This window comes from Aulonocara sp. 'chitande type north' Nkhata Bay, linkage group LG1, assembly GCF_057382095.1.
Source record: "Aulonocara sp. 'chitande type north' Nkhata Bay isolate Kocher_YH1m ecotype deep benthic linkage group LG1, A_spYH_male_GT1.1, whole genome shotgun sequence".
In the NCBI taxonomy this organism is placed as follows: domain Eukaryota; kingdom Metazoa; phylum Chordata; class Actinopteri; order Cichliformes; family Cichlidae; genus Aulonocara; species Aulonocara sp. 'chitande type north' Nkhata Bay.
Window position 1 is genome coordinate 6,124,585 of NC_141344.1, and position 22,174 is coordinate 6,146,758.

General features: G+C 39.5%; 1 protein-coding gene across 3 annotated transcripts in view; it reads right to left on the reverse strand.

Moving 5' to 3' along the window:
• phkb (phosphorylase kinase, beta) overlaps positions 1–22,174 on the reverse strand; it is a 104,569-nt gene that overhangs the window by 12,782 nt on the left and 69,613 nt on the right. For all 3 annotated transcript variants that reach the window (XM_086305483.1, XM_086305343.1, XM_086305406.1), the window contains 5 exons: positions 13,974–14,029; positions 8,745–8,838; positions 2,070–2,153; positions 1,120–1,224; positions 158–240 (listed from right to left, as the gene is read on the reverse strand). In XM_086305483.1, the coding sequence (XP_086161609.1) occupies positions 158–240; positions 1,120–1,224; positions 2,070–2,153; positions 8,745–8,838; positions 13,974–14,029 (422 nt within the window). The remainder of the gene's footprint in view (positions 1–157; positions 241–1,119; positions 1,225–2,069; positions 2,154–8,744; positions 8,839–13,973; positions 14,030–22,174) is intronic.

Genomic DNA, 22,174 nt, shown 5'->3' on the forward strand with positions numbered 1-22,174 from the left:
ATTTTGTTGCAAGCTTGAGTCGGATGTTAGACAGAAGATGAGATAGTGAGTGATGTATGACGAGATTGGAGAAGGGAGAGTGCTTTGAGAAAGCGATCATACAGCAGGAAGACCACAAAAAAACGACAAAAGGACTATTATAGAGTGTAAATATTACTTGATGTTATCCTCACGGATGAGAACGAGGAAGAGAGGACGCCCTGGCATCTTCCAGCACTGTTTGATGAACTGCAGGGTGTTCTGGACACACAGACACACACAAACACACAGACACCATTTCATACTTCCAGTACAAAGATTCAACTTTCAGCTTGAATCTGTGGTATTTCTAAAGTTCACTCTGGGTTTAAATTCTTTGACAGTTGTTACATATTAAAAAGTACAACAGCGGCTTAATGACCACATAGGAAACTTAGGTATAGACTGCCTGATAATTTCCTTTAATTAATATTTCAGTCTTGGTATATGCCAATTCCTGCAGTCATACGCTCCTACCGTTTTTCAGTGGCAGGTGCCAATTAATGCTGATAAGCCATTCTTAGCTGGCAATCAGTGTCAGACACTGATGTATGTAGTGCATATATAGAGCAGTCCTGAAAGTATGCAACCATATTAATATCATTAGTCTTTTTATGGAAATATGGAAATAATCAGAAAGTCTGACATTTTTAAAGTAATTAAAAAAGAACAACAAGTTCTGAACCTTCCATGAATTACCACCACGGCTGAGAGATCTGAGTATACAAATGATAACAGTTGAATGTGCTAAATATTTTGGCTACCTGCACTTTGTACATCTCCTGATTCAAAAATGTTCAGTGGTAAGAGGCTACTTTGCACCAACTATTGAAGATTAGCTATTGAAAAGCCAGTGATAACTGTAGCCACTATCAGTCCTAGCATTAAGCAGTCTATGACAGCGTGTGCCTTTTCTATTGGGCCAAGTGAAAGCAGTAAGAAATCACATTAAATTACAGATTTCTTGCCTTTTTAAAAAACAGACTCTTTAAACCAGACAAGCTGAATATATCTCAGTTATTTAAGTTGTGTAAGCACATAAAATCTTGTAAGTTGTGGACTCGTGACATTGGTAAGCTCCATAATGTGACTCTGACTTACCTTAATGTCATCAATCAGCAGCATAACATCTTGGGACAAGTAGAAGTCACTTAGATCAAACACTATTGGGTAACACACCACCGTCTTGCCCAGGATACGATAAATCTAGAGGGAAACGAGCACGCGCGCACACACACACGCACACACGCACACACACACGCAAACAAACAGCTGCATTAGAAGACGGATAGCTCACAAGAAGCCACATATACATTATTCTGGATAGCGTATAAAACATGCCATCAATCCTAAGACAGAGGGGGCACACAGGAGTTACACAATCACTCTTGATAACACACACTGATGCAGCACATTCACACAACTGGTAGAAAGCTCCTTTTCACACATACAGATTTTCACAGGGGCACACACACTGATAATGATAATGTCCTCTGGCAGTCAGCCATCTTCCCCATAAATGTTCCATTATTATATTGTCTTAGCAATGCGTTGGGAGACATGATTCATTTGTTTGGCAATGCTTTTGTTTGAGGAGGCTGTTATAGCTCAACTTATTTAGTTGTACTATGTTCTTCATTTGCAAGAAACCGCAAACAACACCAGCAAGAAACATTAACGCCACGCAAACATGGACATTAGAAATGCTAATATGTAACAGCTACACAACATGCACATACCCGGACAAAGCACACAGGCTGCTGGACAGCAACTTAGCACATTAAAATGCAATAACGCCTGAGACTACGCAAAACCTCAGCGTTCACTGATGCATAGTGTATGAATAAAGAAGGAAAGCACTCGTGGAGCTGAATAATTTTTGCCATATTGCGAAGCTCTGGAATATTTATGTGGATCAATATGTGGGAGGTTTGTTAGGTTAATGGTCACCCATGACCTGTGCAAAGTCTCATGGAGCACATATGTACAGTAAGCACATGTATTGAGATGTACTTACATGACTGTGGGTACGTGTGTGCATATTCAAATACCTTACAGGTCCCAATGCAGCCCACTGGCCTCTCTGGGCGTCCACTCAACCCCAGCTTTTTATTGAAGGCAAGGAAACGGTATGCCTGCAGAAAGACAAACACACACACATTATACAGAGACATAAACTAACACCTTATCAGTAAACTAAACTCTGGAAAAATCTTCCTGCTCTCTGATTTCACATAAGCTACAACCTACATCTTTATCTGCAGTCCCTGCGATCAAATTGGTGACTGAAAATACTACATTTGATTTAAAATGTCATGCAGCACAGTTCTATTCACCATTTAAATGAAAGCGTGGGTCCAATATCTGTCTGTCCCACTGGGACATTTTTTGTTGTTGCAACTCATAAGCTGAAATTACCTCCATATGGCAGAACCACCTACTGATAGTAGCTCTGTGTAAAGCTATGAGACGTGGCGATAATGAAAGGTCCCCGTGCCACCATCAGCAGCATGCTTAGCGGACCCAAGTATACCCATGGGAGCGAGAGCTGATAACACCGTTGTAATGCAGTGCAGGGGCCCACGAGAAGAGACACTGACATCACGCTGAGTTCTCAACAACATCTTTTGGTGTGATAGTTCCCAAAAATGATTTATTCTCGTATTTGGTGATCTGAGTTGCAAAGCCTGTCAATCGCTCTGTTGTTACGTGACACATATACAAGTTATGATGTTAACAGCGGCAGATCTATCCAAAGCTTTGATTAATTTTTATAACAGTTGGTCTTCAATTTCACACTGTTGGGATTTGTTGGCTGACATGACAGCAACCAAAAGATTTTATCAGTTGTAGATAGCTAGCTAATTAGCACTGGCTCTCGACTGGTTGAAGGATTCCTCTGCCATAATCTGCCTTTCTAAAAAATAATTAAGTTAGCGAGTGATGTGGCTTTGGAAATATTGCCTGTTGCTGGGAGCAGTTTGGTTCTTGAAGTTGCGAGAAAGTTCAGTGCCACTGCCATAGGAGAATTGTGCTGTTGGTGGGTATATAATTTATTTATTTTACCCATCACTAGTTTTAATGTTGTGGCTCAATGTTACAAAGGCCTTTTTGAAGAGTTGTATTTAGCCCATGAAAACAGTAACTTCTTAGAATGAAGATTGTGTTACAAACCGGCGAATACTTGAATGGGATGGACACTTTGTTTATGCTATGGGATATGTAGGATTAAGCATTATTGAAGACTAACATATAAAACAGGAAAAATTAGTATCTTCACTGCTTAGAGTTTGACTATTCTCCACCTCATGAAATACCATAACATATCACTGATTGAATTGAAACATCTATCAGCTTTTTTTCTTTGCACTGAACTACAAAATATGACCTTGTTTCTTTACAAATTAAACTAAAGTGAAAATATTTAAAATTATTCTTTTAAAAGACATTCAAAACTTCTTCTTGGATAGATGTTTTTCCCCCTTTGGGTAAATCATCACAGCTCCACTCAATAAAATGATCCAGTTCTATGTTCACATCCAAGATTGATATAGATTGGAGAATGAAAGGGGTCCTTTTTTTTGAGAGTAGGTGTTTTCTGTCTGGTCAATGTGTAATCTCTTCACACTGTAATTCCATCTCTTCCAGCTCTACAGAAGAAGTACTGTGCTGACTTTAATCAAGTCACAAGTCAAGTTTCAAGCCTCAGTCTGGTCCTTCAGTCGCAAGGTGAAAATCCTGAGTCAGTTCTTTAGTACAGAACAAATTTATGAGATGAAAAATGTTAACATCAGCAGTGCGAGTATGTCTGGTGCACAGAGGCCGGAAGAGAGCTTGATATTAATTCTCAATTCCAACATGGTTTGGCTGATGAAGACAGGCAGAGGTCAAATATCACATTTAATTGGTGAACTGATTAAGACTTGTAAGTCAAGTCTGAAGATATAATATACACATAGGCATTATTACGCATTTTGCACTAATTATGGAACTGGAAAACCCAGATCTATAAACAACTAGCAAGTAAAACCAAGATGGATGAGTAAGTTTGCAGGTAATAACTTATTATTATATCCAAAAGGCTCTACAGTTTGTCAAAACAGAACTGAGGAAAAAGGTCACGGCCTCCCCCTCAGCCATCTCTGAAATGCATTTACACACGACAGGAGAGAGAATACAGGAGCCCCAGCCTTTCAGCTTCCCAAGCATTTCTTTGGTGTTTTAGATAAAAGCTTCTTACCACTGAGTTGCCTGCTGACAAAATCCACTGATGCAAAGATGCAAAGAAAAAGAAGGTGGACATTGATTTCTTGCCGCTGCTGGATCGAAGCCCAGTGGTGTGACACAGTCACCACAACTTATCATTTATGTGTGAGGGAGAGAGAGAGAAATCTGTGTTTGCAGTATTACATTTCTCTTTTGTACGTGGCTCAGTATGAAACCAGTATGAACAACATATGAGCGTGAAATTTAAACACGTTCTGAGTTCTATCATCATGCAGCATCAGTACACAAAGACTCAAATATCAGAGCAGGAAATCTGCCTATCAAGCTTTCCCTGCCGCATTACAACACATCCTAATTGCAATACACAACATCCTCCAAAAGGTGGTGCTCTGCCACTCCTATGTGGTTCCTCACTGCTCTGAAACGCTGGCATTTAATACTAAATGATACAACATTATGTTAAAAAGAGGGAAAAAGTAAAGTTTCATACATATATGCTTATTTATAAAGTAGAAAAATGTTAATTAAAGATTGACTGACTTTGCAAACTATTGCCATAACAGGCAAAGATAAGACCTGGAGGAGAAAACCCAAAGGAGGGTGGAGGAACCTCTGCACCCAGTTCTTCCTGTGTGCAGAATACCAATGACGAACAACAACACGCAGGCAGCCTATCAAAGCATCCTTTCATTCTCTCGCATTTCCACTGACCGAAGCGCAAACAGCAAGACTGACATGTGGAAAATGTAACAAAAAGCTGTATTTCGCATTTCTTCTGTGGGTAAGTGTGAGGATGAGCAATTATTTGCTTACAAAACTTTTTCTTCGGCATAGATATACTCCTCATTTCGACAGGTGCTCAGACAGGAGTTTTTCTGCATATTTTACTATTGCTGGTTTGGTGCCCTGCACAGTGTACATTTAATTGCTGAAGTCAATGCTCACAAAAGATTTAGTTTTGCTGTAGCTGCTGACAACCAGAGAGACTTAAATTAAGCTTACAGGTTGCAGAACAGCTCGAAATAATGTCCGCGATGACATGGGTAGTTTCCACATCTTGCCCAAAAGTCCCTTGGAAATATTATTTTTCACTGAGTTATGGTCGAAGTAATGACACAAAATTGATTACAATTACAATAAAGAAAACAAAAAAACCCTCTTTACATTGTAAATCTACACTGAAAAAGTGTTGGTCAAAGAGAAATGGATAAGCTATCACAAGCTGATTCTCGATTTTATATTTTTGTCCATTATGACTGTTTAATAGTATTTTACTCACTCGCCGGAGAGTTTTGGTCTTCTAGATCATAGATTACAGAGCCTTCATAAAGACAACAGGTCAAAGCTACTGGGGAATGCATACAGCAGCTTATGATTCAATGCCTTTTTTTCCTCCACTGCATTTCCGTACATGCTGTAAAAGGAGGAGTAACTGTGGGAAGAAGGTTGCTTTCTATAGGCTTTAAAACTGAACAAGCATGAGCACACTGCAGTTTAGTTTTTAGGTCTCTATCGAGACATGTGTTTGACGCAAAGTGTCATCCCCACCCCCAAAACAACAAAATGTATTTTTAATGACCTTTAAGAGCCTCATTGGGATCTTATTTGGAAGGCTTCACAAGCTGGAAAAAATTCAAGAGTAGTCTCATCAAACAAATTGCCATCCTTAGTGAAATCGGCGATGACAATCAGATATGAAACGGCTAAAAGGAAGGCTATTTTTGGAGAAAGCAGTGACATGAAAGAGGATCAGCTTAAGGGTGCATGGGTGGGAATAACACATTTCAAATGTAATTGCCACTCTCCCATCGACAGGCAGCTGTTGTCAACACAATCAAATGGCTGCAAGAAACGAGGTGAGGTGAGCAAATGCAGCCCGCAGCACCAGAGATGGTGATGACTCGGAGATAAACAGATTCTGTCGAGGAAGAAATGTCTGTCTGGGCTTCAGATTTAATATTCAGCACAGTGCCCGCTCTGACTCACAATTGCATATCCATCTGAGAGGCTGAGCGGTGCAGCAGAATGAGGCAGAAGGGAGAGAAGGAAAAAGTAACAGGTATGACAGTTCAAAGGCAGATGATAGACCTGGAGGGGAGAGTTGTTTGGTGTAACGGACATAATGGGGGGCGGGGCAGGATATGGGCCTAGGGTGGAGACTCGGGTTACGGATTCAAATGTGACGAATATTGTGATGGAGGGACAGAAAGCAAAAAGGCCCATGACTACAGAGCTCAAAGAGATGACATGATAGGAGAAAATGGCTGTTTACAGAATGTGGCGTGGAGGATAAACGCCAAGTAACCGACATGACAGATGAGCACCAGCAACTAGGGAGTGACTGAGTGATGGATATGACAGAGGAAAGACAGACAACACAGAGTTGGTAGACTTCAAACAACAGACATGCAGATGAGGAACAGTATCCAGTGGAGAGACAAGGATTTGAGTGATGGATATTATGGGACTGAAGCACAAGTTGCTAGGGAGGTAAGTGCTTGGTGTCATAAATATGACAGTACAAATAGTGTAATCTGCAAAAGATGAAAGGAGCAGAGTGGACGGAATGAAAATAGCAGCTTGTGCTAAACTTGCTACTCAAGCAAGTGACAACGGCTTCACTTTCCTTCCATCTCATCTTTATCTTACAGGAATATTTCCATGTAAAGGGCTCAGTTCCTTGTTCTGAATAACAATCTGCTACTTGCTTTTCTTCTGTGTTTAAAAATATATAAATAAATAAAAAATCTAGACACTGAGCATAAGCTAGACCATCTCACAATCAGTATATTAATTTTGCTCTTTAAATAGCAAGAGTTTTATGACTTTTGTTGCTTAAAGTTATGAAAGTTAAGGTTTGAAGGGATTTAGATTTGCTGAGCAGATTCACTGGTGAATTCAGATTTAATTAAAAGCCATTGAACCTCAACCCCTTTTGTAGTAAAAGCTGATTTATACTGAAGATGACATCAGGGAGTTTTTACATCACACAGGATTTGGACTTTCATTTTCACAACATGCTTGTTTGATTCATAAGAACAGGATTACTGCTGAAATCAAAGTTACCTTCTTTTTTTTTTAAAACAATCCTTTTACACAGAAAGATTCATTATCATTTTATTCTATAAAATATCACTTTGCATTGAGAATGTACCTTAGATCAGATAAGAATTACACTGAGGTAAACCGAAGAAAGGAATAGTTCTAGTGGCTTATAATTAAAAAAATGTAGCTGAACCACTAACTGACCTATTATTATTGGGGGTTTTATCGTTCATCACTCGACCTAGTCTCATAATGCTGATGAAAAGGCTTTTTAAGGGTTGTGTTTATCTTTAAATATTTAAATGCGAGATTGAAACAGCTTATAGTGAAACCAATTCAAAATTTTTGACCCATCTAACATACTGTTCTGAAACCAAATTTGGAGACAGCTCTGCTCAATGCATCTCTAGTTTGCCACAGTGAAAGCTACACCATTATGCTGATCAATCAATGTGAACAATGACTGCTCAACTAATAAGTCACTTCAACTACTCTGCAGCCCCGCTGTGACTGATGGGACAATCGAGAGGAAAATCTTAAGAGCAGGAAATCCTGGACTGACAAGCAGATGGACTGACTGAGCCAAGACGTATTGGGGTATTGATAGATGACTGCTGAAATGTAATCTGGCTCACTGCAAGATTGATCTGTGTAGTTGTGTTGGTGGTGGGGTGGCTTCAATAGTCTATCACAGTTTTCCTCCCTCACATTTTCTTCCAATCATTCAAAGCAAACAGGGCTGGGCTTTCTTATTTGAAGATAAGGAAAAGCCCGTAACTCAAGGACAAGTCACTGGCGCTAACTGTGCTAACCGCTAACCTCCAAAGGATCTGCAATCAGTTACATTTCAAGTTTAACGTTGGTAAAATCCATCACTCAAACAGCAACTGTCTAATCATAAAGAATTGCAAATGTACATGGCTAGACTGTAGAATTTTAGACTCATTGTGGATTATAGTTAATTAGTTACTTCTGTGGGCAGTAGTTAGTTTGTCTTCAACCAACTGCCTCATAATGAAGGAGGGAAAAACAAATCACGTTATGAAGAGCCCACTTCTGGACTGACATATGCCCCATGTGAGTGCTGAATTACCACTAATACCACATGATATTAAATACCACATCCAAGTTTGTGTTAAGGAACCTTTTTTTGGTTTCTAATAGTTTAGTTGTAATAGTTTCCCTGACATCATCACTACACAACTAGACAAAAAACCAACAGGAAGCCTCACTGAAAAAGTGTATTTTCAAGTACCGGTATGTTGTTTTCAGTTTGTTACTTGATTAGTTGTTAAAACCTCTTTTCTGACTGTTGTCATTTTTCCAGTGGACATCTAATAGGAATGAGAACACCTCAAACATTCTGAACTACACAAGAGGAGAACATAAACACAGGTCAAAGAGGTGTATGATTTTAAAACGCTTCTAACCAACATGTGACCAACAAGCTTTACCTTGACCAGTTCCTTTTGGGGCCAGATCTGGATGGGCTCCACTTGCTGGGGTGTCTGGGTCTGAATACCATAGGTATTCAAAAACACTTGCAGTCTACAACCACATAGAGAAAAAACATACAATATTATTTTCATGCCATCTCCATCAGCTCCCACAGACCTTTTGTTGAAAAATACATATGAAAAACCCTGATATGCTGAGAGACACAAAAAGCTGGAAATCTAACTGGACAGCAGGATATCTATTCAAATATATGGTTAAAAGACTATGACTAAACAAAAAAATGGAACTCGTTTCTCCTTCAAAAGAAGAAAAAAACTATACCCATGATTCACCTTATTATTATCATTTTTCTTATTTTAAGAATAGATGGAGAGATGCTGTAATCTAATCCTGTCCTCACTTCACTTAAACTGTTGGAGGCCATCTAGCAGTGCCATTCAACTGAAATTCACCACTGTAAGTTTTTTTAAAAAACGGTTGGACGGTCATAACTAGCATCGTCATTTATATTCCTTGCTCTCTAAGCTGCTGAGATATGCTGACTATAATGGGCCTGCTTCAATTTGTGTGGTCACGGGTAACTGTTGAATGATTTATTAATCATTAATGGGATCGTGTCTGCATGTCTTTTGTTCTCAAAATGAGTAACAAGTAACTACATCCTTGGTCTCAGAAGCCTGCATTACCTCCTTTAGCAGAAGTAACTTGGTGACTTGTTCTACATAAGCGTTTGTCCACCAGCCTCCGACACAAGCTTGTTGGCATTGCTGACCACTTTTTCAAGCAAAGGTTTTGTTACATAGGGTTCGGGGTTTTTCATGGATGTACTGCCTCCTTCAAACCAAAAAATTTCCATCGCCATCCTTCACAGCTGGTATGATGGTTTTCTCCAGAAAGCTGTGTTTAATCGCTGCCAAATGTGTCTACTGTTCACTATGCTTCATTCAGGCCAAAGTAAATTATTCTAAAAGGTCTAGTCTACAGCAAAACTGCTGTTTTGCTCTAATTTTCTTTTTTGGACTGTGAAGCCCTTTTTCCTGGCACACCCACATGCAGGTCAAATTTATGCAATCTCTCTTCTGATTGTTGACACGTGTACTTCCAACAGCTGCAAGAGTAGCCTGCATATTCCATTTCCAATTCCAATTTGAGGTTCTTAGAGACTTCTTTTAGCATCGGTCTGTCTGATACTGGCTAGCAAATTCTGGCCAAGTAAATGGCTGCTTTTTCAAATCAATTCCGCTTACAAATGATTTTGTTGACAGTAAAATTATTCATTTAAAAAAAAAAAAAAAAAAAAAAAAAAAAAACCTTCCTTAAATCCAAAATGCTGCAGCAAGAGTCCTGACAGGGACTAGAAAGAGAGAGCAGATTTCTCCTGTTTTGGCTTCTCTTCATTGGCTTCCTGTTAAATCCAGAATTGAATTCAAAATCCTGCTCCTCACATACAAGGTCCTAAATAATCAGGCCCCATCTTATCTTAATGACCTTGTAGTACCATATCACCCTATTAGAACACTTGTTCCTAGAGTATTTAAAAGTAGAATGGGAGGCAGAGCCTTCAGTTTTCAGGCCCCTCTTCTGTGGGGATTCCCATGATGCATTGAGTTTTTCCTTGCCAGTCACCTTTCTCACTCACTATGTATTAACAGACCTCTCTGCATTGAATCATATCTGTTATTAATCTCTGTCTCTCTTCCACAGCATGTCTTTTATCCTGTCTTCCTTCTCACCCCCAATGGCGTGTCCAGCGGGGTGGCCTGGGGGGGCACAGGCCACCCCCCCAACCAGACTGGCCACCCCAGGTGCCACCCCAAAGGCAAAACAATAAAATTCAATCAAATATCAAATGTCCGATTATGTTTTCACGGTGAAGCTCAGATATCCGATTGTAATTGAATGCAGCATCCTTCTGCGCTATGTGCATCACGTTAGCAAAGGTAGGAGAGCCAAGCACGAAAGAGGCACTGCAGGAAACAATTTTTCGGTGAAAGAAAATGAGGACAGAATAAATGTCCCGGTAAGTAATATTAAGTTTGTTGAGTTTAGTAAACTTCGGTGAAATTAGAATACCAAGGAAAAAATAACACTTAAAGAATTATTGCAGCCGTGGAATATTTCAGACAGTATGCTACTGAGGGCAGCTAACATAAGAGTTATGAGTTATAAGATATAATCTAAGTCGTAACATTGCTGTATGGAGCTGCAGATTTGGTTGCAGGTTAACATAGCTGGACTGGCCATCGGGCTTATTTGACTTATTTTTTATTTTTTTTGTAACGGCATGAACAATGAGAGGTGGTGGATTGGCCAGATGCAGGTCGATGTGTAGAAATAACTCCGTTGTTTGGTGGTGGCTATGGCGGGGCTTCCACAGAGGCCAGCAGGTGGATGAGGGAAGGGGAGGCAGGAGGAGAGACCCGAAGCAGCCGCCAGTCCGAGTGTCAGGTGAACTGAACTTCAGGTAAGAAGTTATGACCTGCAGTCTATCTGGGTCAGATATAAACCAAGTTTAGGTGGAGTTTATTTTCATGTTGCTGACTTTTTACTGTCAGTTGCAATAACTCATACTGCGTTCTAGCCAGCTTGACGGAGTTTTTATACAGCTGGGTGGGTGCTATGATGTTACTGATAGTGAACTTTATTTTATTCATAAGGTTAGTAGAGTTGCCAACGGCTCCTTAAAAAAATGGGATGGTCCCTCATTCAGAGAAAATATTACACGTTTCGTATTGAGCTGAGAAGAGACGCAGTTTGTCCCGAACTTCAGCTAGAATGGAAAAAAGACACAAAGCTGGATTTATTCTGTCGTTATGCTGCACAGCTGCTTCTTCTCTCATTCTCTCCCCTGCCTCTCCTGTTGCTACTTCAATCATGAAACTGATCAATGATCAGCTGATCGGCTTTTCTCTCTTGTTTGTTTATCGCCCACTTTGCGCCAGAAACAGGAAACCAGCAGATGTCGCGGTAAACAACAGCAGCACGTTTAAGCTTGATCAGCTGTTGTTAGAATGTATTTAATATTAATTTCTAGTATCAGCTGATGTTTGCTGGAGCCACAGCTGTAAAGCTGCTGGTCATGATGTCGGTTTGGATATGTGGTGAGAGGGAAACATGAAACCAGGAGATGTCCTTACTGAATCATCAGAGCTGAACAGGTGATGGAGAAACAGGTTTACCTTTTAGGTGACATGAATGAGTTGAAGTTATGAACTGTTTCTGAGAGACAAATAACACCAGGATCCTTTTCTAAGTAGCTGACAGCTGGTAACTGTGCAGGGGCGGGTCTAGCAAAGTTTTGCCAGGGGGGCAGGTAGGGCATTAACAGGGAAAGGTGGGCACAAAGAAATACTTTTCTTTCTTATTCTCAATTTAAATATCTAGCTTTTATTAAATAATTATCTAAATCTTACAACCAAAGTTTTTATCTGACGTAAAATGTATAGAAATCATACATATACCAAAAAGACTGTACATCACTGTCACCACAGCGTTTGTTTTCATTCAAAGGCTTTATGGCTTTACTACCTGGTGGGTCGGTCTGTAGTCAAAATGCCCAATTTTCTGTCCCAGTCCAGCCCTGCAGGTGAATACTGGCAGTGTCACCATGCCAGCTGACTGCATTTCATCATCAGCCAGTGTTGTTCTTTATCAATATTACCAAAGTTTACCATAAGGCAGCATAGAAAGTATTTACTTGCTTTCAGGTTTTATTCAAATGTTAGTCTTTTCATTTGTTTCTCCACTTTTTTCCTGTTTCAAAATCAAACACCAGTTTGTGAGAAGATTATCTTCTTTTTTTAACAGGCAGATAAAGTTTTGCATTGGAACTGGCTAATTTGTCAATTGTTTGTTACAAATGTTCGTATTTTAATATTCAAAAATGTTTTTGCCCAAAACATATGTGCACTACATGTCAGTAAAAATGCTATGCAAATATTGATGTCCTTGAATGCTGAGTAAACACTGACAAAGCACTGATTGTATCTCTTGTACTTTATCAACGCAGTATCTAAAAACTTTGCACCGTAGTGGTTAAAATCTCATTCTAATAAGAGTTAAAAGTGCATTTGGTTATTAGGTTTATAGGATTATTGAATTATGGTTAATGGTTGGTAGAATTTTTTTTTTAAAACATTATCTGCCAATTAAATCTGCCACCCTTCTCCAAATCTGTGCCCCTACCTGGCCCCCCCAACAAAAATTTTCTAGACACGCCACTGCTCACCCCAACCACTCGCAGCAGATGGCCCCGCCCCTCTCTGAGCCTGGTTCTGCCGGAGGTTTCTTCCTTTTAAAAGGGAGTTTTTCCTTCCCACTGTCGCCAAAGTGCTTGCTCATAGGGGGTCATTTGATTGTTGGGTTTTTCTCTGTATCTATTATTGTACAATCTACTGTACAATATTAAGCGCCTTGAGGCGACTGCTGTTGTGATTTGGCGCTATATAGATAAAATTGAATTGAATTGAAATCTGTTGCCAGACTCCAAGCGCATCTCACTCACACACACACACACACACACACACACACACACACAATTTAAAAGCTGAATATGTTTTACGGCTCTGCAGCTATAAAATCATGTTGAAAATCTGTTGACCTGCAAAACTTTCCCAACAGATTGATGTTTTAAAATCTACAGCCTTGTGAATTTATAGGTGTTAAAGCTGTGGCTGAGTCAAGTGAAATCTAATGAATGGTAATAAATATTATGTCTCTAGATTCATTCTCTTTAAATTAGAACAAATGTAGAATGACTGTTGTAAATATAAAACTAGACGCAAATTATTCATGTATCGAAATGTTACTAATGAGCTTTACTGAGACACAGTATATACAGGAGACATGTTGAAGATGATGCAGGAGACCTGATGGGGACTTGCAAGCAGCAGTAATTGGAGCTACAGGTTAACAAGCTTCACAGAGTCACTTGACCCTGTTTAACACACATACCCACATGCCACACATGTATTTAAGTGTGCTTACACAGGCACATGTGTACACACACACACACACACACACACACACACACACACACACACACAGACAATGAGAAGAATGACAGATGAGGCAAAGGTCAGCCTGAGCTCCAGCTTTATGAGCTCACCACAATTACGGCACTGACAGAGTTGACTAGGAGTGAGCAGTGGAAAATAACCTCCCTTTATGGTCTGCAACACATTAAGAGAGAGACACACACAGACACACTCACACACAAAAATTACCTCTGGCTCTCAGCTATCAGGGCCACGTGAATCACAATGTCATTCTCTATGGGGCCCTGTGAAAGAGAAAAACAGAGAGATTTACGTGAAGACTACTTTTGCCTACAGGTTGCTAATGAATAACCAGACACAAACGTGAAAAAAAATGTCCTGTCTGACAAATCCAACTATGAAATACGAATTCAGGGAGAACAGGGACCATCCAGTTTGTCGCTCACATTTTTTTAAAGATATATATGTATTTAGCTTTTAGAACTACAACAACTGGTCTTCAGAATTGACTAAAGACTGTCGTGACACAATGGAAATTGTCGGCAAATATTTACACAGACAGTAAATAACTGGATCAAGATTCTTATCACGTTTTAGAATCACTGTTAACATGGACTTTATTGTGTTTTTTTTCCATGATATAGTAGAAATTTGTTCTTTACTGTTTAAGATATTTTTTAAATTTACTTTCTGGCATTGGTGAGCCTTGCAATTTAACATCAATCAACAAAGAAGAAAACTGGAAAACTGAGTGGAAAGTGGCTATAATCGAAATTTACCTCAGTTGCATAGAAGAAAAACAATAACCTGTGTTATTGCTACTTCTAATCTCAAACAATTCAACTGAAAAAGAAAACAACTGATACAGGGGTACCTGTCTGAGAGGAAAGTGCAATGTAATTAGGAAGGTTGAGAGCGACATAGATGGGGGGGAAAAGGGAGTAAAGATTAGAGAAATGTAATGTTATTACACTAATGTTTTCTCTGCTTAAGTACCCATATGGTGAAATGAAATTACATTAAATGGACACAGTAGAGGAACAGAGGCATTCGATTTTCTCACTGCACAAACACCATCAAGTTTTGTCCCATCCCACGTGCCACTGCCTGCTGTAAGACTCACTAATGTACGCAGATGTGAATTAATCCACAGCTGAATCCACAGCACCAGAATCATACATACTAACATCTGTCAAAAACTATAATCCAAAGTTTGTTTTAGGAAACATTTTTATGTTAAATATCAAACTGAGGGTTTTGGGGGAATATACATAAAAGAAAAACAAAACATATCCTAAACCACTAATACAAATCAGTTCATCAGCAAAGTTAACAGCATCGTAGTATTCTTCATCTCCATTATATTAATCCTTTTCATAGACAGCATGAAGATACACACTGCCAACCTGACCAGAACACAGAAACGTGTCAGTCATGTTGACATCAACAACAATAATAAAAGAAAAAAAGTGACTGAAGAGACGTACAAATTGTCTTTTGTGGAGAACTTATATACTACAAAAAAGGCATAAAGGCACAAAAAATGTTGACAGTTTAAATCTGTACTCATTATCTTCCACAGCACAAGAAGAGACTTTTGAAAGGCTTTTGTAACTTTGCTTTGCATTTGCCAGTAATTTTATTTAAATTTATTATGCATTTACAGGTCTTCGTGACAGTATTCTTTCATATCAAAGTTCACCTTTACATGTCTTTTCCAGTACTTTAACACATGACGGGTTTCTATGTATTCATATGTTTGCAAATCAGTTTTTCTCCATTGCTTTATTTTATCCAATAGTTGACTGTATGCATCTTCATCTGTATATAGGCTTCTCTCTCTGTGTATCCTTCAGTGTCTTTCATCTTTTCATTCTTTATTTGCAGAATTCATTTTCACGATTGTAATTTCGATGTGCACAAACCAATTGTAAGTGGAGCTGATCATCTTTATTGTACATCGACTATTCGGGGCCATTTAGGAAGCAGGCAGCATCTTGTGACTCACAGACGAACCGGCCTTTCATCTCGTTCTCATTGTGATGATACTCGCACTAAAACGGTTACACACTAATACACACATGCAGCAGAACATGGCAGCATGAGCACCGTGCCAGTATGTGTTGATGCTCAGAATCATCGTCAGGGAGAGAATGCAGAGCCAGGGAAACCAACACACAAGTAGGCATTCTCACACACACCCACACACCCACACACACACCCACACACACACCCACACACACACGGCTGGGAGCCATTTTGTTTTGTCGATAAGAGCTGGTTTTAGCCAACCACCTCGTTATCGTCAATCAGAGAGCAGAGGGAGAGATGGGGGCGGCTGAGTAGAAAAAAAAAAAAAAAAATACGCCTGAACACAAATCTCTCCAGATTAATAGGGGAGCAATGGGTTCTAAAATGCTGCAATGCAACTCTCTCATTAGCGCTGCTCTCTGAGCTGACAAAGGACTAATTTGGCAAAGGAGACGATGTTGAAATGTATAATGGAGACGCAGCAGATATGTACTCCCGCTGGCTTTCTTTCATAGTCGACACACGACTATGCAACTGCAGCGAGGAAAATGAGATGAGTCTTCAAATGTTTCTTTAAACAACCTTTCAGAGGAACCCTGAAAACATCAATGTAGTGTGACCGGAATGCTTTCAAGGCTGAGGCGAGTGTGGGGGGGGGAAAAAAGACGTGTGGTTTCTCCACAGGGGCTCTAGAAGGTAGTTAACAAACCATACTGGGCCGTGGGTATACCCAGGGGTTAGACCAGCGCAGATCTAAGAGTCCAAAGTCCTTTACGATACTTCAGGGAATTTGATTTTAGATAAATAAATGGAAAAAGAAGACGGAAGAAAAAGAATGGGCTGCATTTAAACCTATGAGCAAATAAATTCTCAAACTTTAACTACTCAGTACAATAAGAAGTTCAGAGACGATATTTCAGAATGTGTTTACTGAGGCAGATTTGATGAAAACAGGTAGGCTGCCTTAATCCAGCCTCACATTGTTTTTAGACACGCATTTGAATATAATTTTGCTTGATTGGAAAAAAGAACCCTTTCTTGTACCACAGTGCCTCCAATTACACAATTAAACCCACATATTACATACCCACAAATACCACAAGTTCACTTAGCTTCTCCCAGGTAACTCTACTGGAAATCGGAAAGGGGACATGAAACGTGAGCTGCATTGCTTCAACATAAAATAACTGCTGGAACTACTCAGCATGAGTATAGTACAGTGCACTGTATCCAAGCGGACACTCCTCCGTTGTGCCAGCATTAAGGATTCAGCTGTTAACAGCTTAAGGATTGCATATAATCAATCAAACTGAGGTAAATTTACTCCGACAAAGCAACCAGAAAATAGAATTACCATGCATAAGACAATTTGCCCTACCATGTCCTCCAGTGAGAGATGTTTGGATAACTCAGAAACTTCAAATTTATACTTCCAAAAACTCAGTGTGGCCTATATGCTATAATAAAATAAAGACCAATGACTACAACAAATATTTTCATTTTAAAGCAAAAATATTGGAAACTAACTAGTATAGGCTCCAGCACCTCACTACACCAGATTATGAAGCAGACTGCCCAATAAAATCTCTTCACTTTGTTCATGGTTGCTCTAAGCTGTGGTAAGGTTTTTGGTGCTGGTTGCAGTCTTTGGTGCTGATTGTACTGGTTAGTAGAAACACGTTGTTGCGCCCACAATTTGCCTAGGGATCTCTTGCCGATAAAAAAAAAAAAAAAAAAAAAAAAGGTAAAATCAGCTGCTTTGTTTGACTCAAGTAGGGTTTGGCAAGGGCAAACTTAAGCACTTAAGTGCTCTGTCATTATTCTTAGTGGAAAATCAAGCATATTTTCAGTGGATGTTGCGATTCAGCAAATTTGTTTGTGATTCCCATGGATAGTATCTTAATATGGAGCTAAGGGTTTGTGGGAGACTGCCCAGTAGAGAGCCCTGCAAGTTGCTTATGAGTTCTTTTTTACTTTATGTGGTATTGTTGGTTTACACCTCAGCAGATCCGTAGTAGTAGAAGCTTAGTAGAAACTGGCTTGGGTACCTTGTTGTTAATGTTGAGGAGTTGTAGAGCTAATGTTACAGAAGGTGAAATTTATTACCTTCAGGAAGGGCCAGGCTAGATGTTTGCCATTGCTCCCAATCTTTAAATTAAGATGACAAAACGTTTTGATCCACTATCATTACTTTCAACATAATGGTTCTAAGATGCAGGTAGGTCCTTATTGTGGCAGGGTAATTAATTTAAATTAGCACACAACAAAATTATTAGCTGATGTTAGCTGTTGAGTCTAGTAGCAGCTTAAGAGCTGCGCACTAGTGGCAAATAAATCTAAATAGGAGAGTTAAGTTCAAATGCACTTTGATGAGGCAAATTCAAACAGTGCCCCAAGTAAATAGTTAATATCATTTTATCAACTGGATGCATAAACAAATTGCTAAGAATGCAAGAGCAGTGTAAAGGTAGACTTGTATTAATTCTTAAACACTAAGATATTTTAAAGTTATAAACTGCTGTGACTTTATGAAAACTTATTTACAAAGAGAGCAGCAGAGAGCAGCAGGATCTGCACATGCCCTCTAGTTCACAGCAGTATACGTTTCCCATGCCAAATTTAAGCACTCTTATAATATTGCTGTATTCTTATAAATGCATAACAACACGATGTCAAACATGTTGTGCCAGAGGGAAATCCAGCTCAGCAGGCCAGATCACAGAATACTTAAATACTGTTTACAAGAGGGCAAGTGGGCAGTGGCAGAAAACTCTGAGTTACCACTGGAGAAGTCATGGACTAAGATTTAGGAGCAAATAGAAATGGAAACCAAGAATATATCATCAGCGGAGGCATCTGGATAGCAATGATTAATTAAATCATTTGAATACCGCTGGAGTGCCTCCAAGTTCCTCAACTGAATTGATATGGAAATGTGATTATTTTATTCATGAATTAAGTAGATGAAAGCTAAAACAATGCAGTGAAGTCCTCAATATTAACTCGAGATGCCTTAGAGGTGGATCCAGAGTGCTTAAAAAAAAGGCAATTTAGACCATCAGTGATGTCTGTTGTTACCAAAGAAACTTTACAGCATTCTAGTTGGACAGTAATTACAAACACTGGCCGACCACTTCTAAATATAGAAACGAATGTTCCCATTTGGAGAACTCAGCTCAATTTGGTTGGGCTTAATCGAGTTGCATTTATTGAGGCTTAATAAACAGTCAATCAAAAAAATCACTAAACTCACAAGAATTACTGTGTAGTGCACACTTTTGCTACACTAGCTAAATGAACCTAGTATTTAGGTTTTCGGGGTGTATTTCCCTTCAACCCCAAAAAACCTCAAGTAAGTAGTGTTTCAAATAATGGTTTCCAAAATGAGATAAACAAGAAGTAATGCATTCATAGTCTAATTTCTCGACCTATTTGAACTGCAGATGCTCGCGCTTCAGAAAAATTGGACTGCTTCTACAGAGGAAGCATACTATTGGGGAAAAAAGGTAAAACAAACAGGGAACTGGAATATAAAAGTGCTTAAAAAACTCCCGGAGAGGAGGGACACAGTCAGGGAGCTTGTTTGTTTTGTTTCTGTCTAATAATACTGTCTATTTCAAATGTGTGTATAGAATGAATAGAACAACCTCAGGCACTTCGCTGTGACAGAAAGAACACACAGTTTTGTTTACCTGTGTGTGGACTGATAAACACACAATCACTAATGAAAGAGGCGCATTAGTAAATAGAGATGGCACACATCTGTCACACAAACCAAACAAATTAGAATAAATAACTCCACAAAAGAGTAGACACAGAATCCTAGAAAGACTGAGGAGAGATACATATACTGCATGGGAAGGATTTTCAGAAATACTCTACATAAGCTGCTTGAAAGTGGCTACAGCCTACACTGCTGTTGGATACTTGTGATTATAAAATACAGATGAAAAGTTACAGATTACGATACTGAGGTGGATTCCAGAAAAATGCACAACCTGGCTGCTAAAGACAGCACGAAACCACAATGCACGCAGACAAGGAAGTGGTAAAAGGAAAATAAAGAAGTGCTGAAATGGAACATGCTGTTAAGTGCTATAGTATATCTTCAGCTGCCGGGTGGACTGGCAGTAGTCTGCAGCAGGCCTGGATGCTGCGTGCTGCCCCTCAGAGATACGGCCTCGCTAAATTTGACAAAGTGAAAAGCCATTTGCCAGAGAGCGCTGCTGTGAGTCCCCGCAGAATAGAAATGAATTTCAGCTCCGCTTCATTTGACTTTTCCCCCAAAATTAAAAGCACTGAGTTGTGACACAAGATGAAAAGTGCATCTCAGATCTTTCACTTTTTACTTCTTTTTTTTTACTTCTTTCCCATCTTTTCATTTTTTCTTTGGTACTTTTCAGTCTTTTATTTCATCCTGCTTATATATTTCTACTTTATTTAATTTTTTTGTATCATTCTACTTTTCCTTACTTCTAGTCTTTTTTTTCTGAATTTCCGTATTTTTCTTCTGCTTCTGTTCTTCCTTCCTTCTGTCTTTACATCCATTTGCCTTTTTTTGCGTCCTCCATTCAAATCTTTCTTCCTCTCTTTAGTTTTTTTTTTTTTCCTATTTCCACTGATTTTTACCTTCCATAATTCAATCTCGATGTTTTGCTCTCCATCTGTTTTTCCTTTCTTTGGAGCTCTGTTTTTCCCAGCCTTCCAGTGTTCCGTATCTTATTCCTTTGGAATAAGATAGTAAAGAAGAAAAGAAAGGTCAAGGAAGGCTCCTTGACCTTTCTTTTCTTCCTTCCATTTATTCGTGGCTCGTGGGTGATCGTGGCACAAGAGTTGGGAGTTCGCCTTGTAATCGGAAGGTTGCCGGTTCGAGCCCCGGCTTGGACAGTCTCGGTCGTTCTGTCCTTGGGCAAGACACTTCACCCGTTGCCTACTGGTGGTGGTCAGAGGGCCCGGTGGCGCCAGTGTCCGGCAGCCTCGCCTCTGTCAGTGCGCCCCAGGGCAGCTACAATGTAGCTGCCATCATCAGTGTGTGAATGTGTGTGTGGATGGGTGGATGATTGTGTATAGTGTAAAGCGCTTTGGGGTCCTTAGGACCAAGCAAAGCGCTATACAAATACAGACCAATAACCATTTACCATTTCTTCTCTCCTTCATTATTGTAACTTTTTTTGTCGCTGCTTCTTTCTGTTCCTTGTTTTTTCTGCCACCTCTGTGGATTCTGACATTCTCACTACTGGTTTTCATTCCTCTCACTCTCTCAGTCTTGCTGTCACTCAGGTTGTCTCACAAGCCAGAAGTGAATCGGCTACAAACAAACAGCTTTTCACAAATCTCAGAGGTTTCTGTCAACACACTCCTGTCAGTAACACAATCAAAACTCAGCTACTTTCAAACACTGGAAATAACTTGAAGCAGTAGCAGATTTACTTGCACAGCTGCAAATCGGGTTGTCACAAAGCATCACTATTTCTGATTAATGTTGTGTGCTGAACTTCCACTCCTATTCTTCCCTTTAATTTCTCTTCCTACTTAGAGAAGCTGGCTGCCCAATTTGACCAAAAGAGTCAGTTTATTATGACAGGGCTACAGTTTAGTCGCTGGTTGGGCATATTTGAAACCAAAAGATATTAGTTGTGGGCAGGAGATGGACTGAAAAGAGAAAAAAAATGTTCTGGTGATGTAAACCTAGAATTTATAGCTGTTTTCATTTGCCTATAACATACAGTGACTTATGAGGATATTTATTGATTGACACGATGTTTTCCTCGAGCCTCAGTCTATATAAAATTTATATAAAACTTTAAGAGTAAAAAAAAAAAACACCTCTGCTGAACCAAATGATGTGACGCTATTTCAAGGTCAGATCCCTCCCAGTGTGTCGGCTGGCAAAGCGCAGCACGAGGGAGGCAGCCTCAAGCGAGCATCACATCACAAAGGAACAAAACATTCAAAGGCTTCCATAAAGTTAAAAAGCAAGCAATGGAATTTATCCACCACCCCAAAAAAAAGAAAGAAAAACTATCTGAATGGAATATAATCCCTTCTTTTCATGCCCCTACACAGACGAATGACTCCAGGCTCTGTATCGTCCTCGGGAAGTTGGTCTCTGTGCAGCTCTGAGATTCATATTTTGATGAGAGAATTTCAAAGTGTCAGGGGTTTTAGCAGAAATATGTGGGGCGGGGTGGGGGCATAAAAGTAATGCTAAGTCATTTTCAATCCAGCGTCTGGGAAAGAGAAATGTCTCCTGTGTACATTTTTAAAGTTGGATCATTTCAAAAGGTCATCTAGTGGTAATAACGATGAGACCATGACAAGAATGTGAGGTGAACACAAGAGAAGGAAGAGGAGTTGATGAGGCGAGAGTTTGATTTAGGGAAATGTTTTTTAGTCTG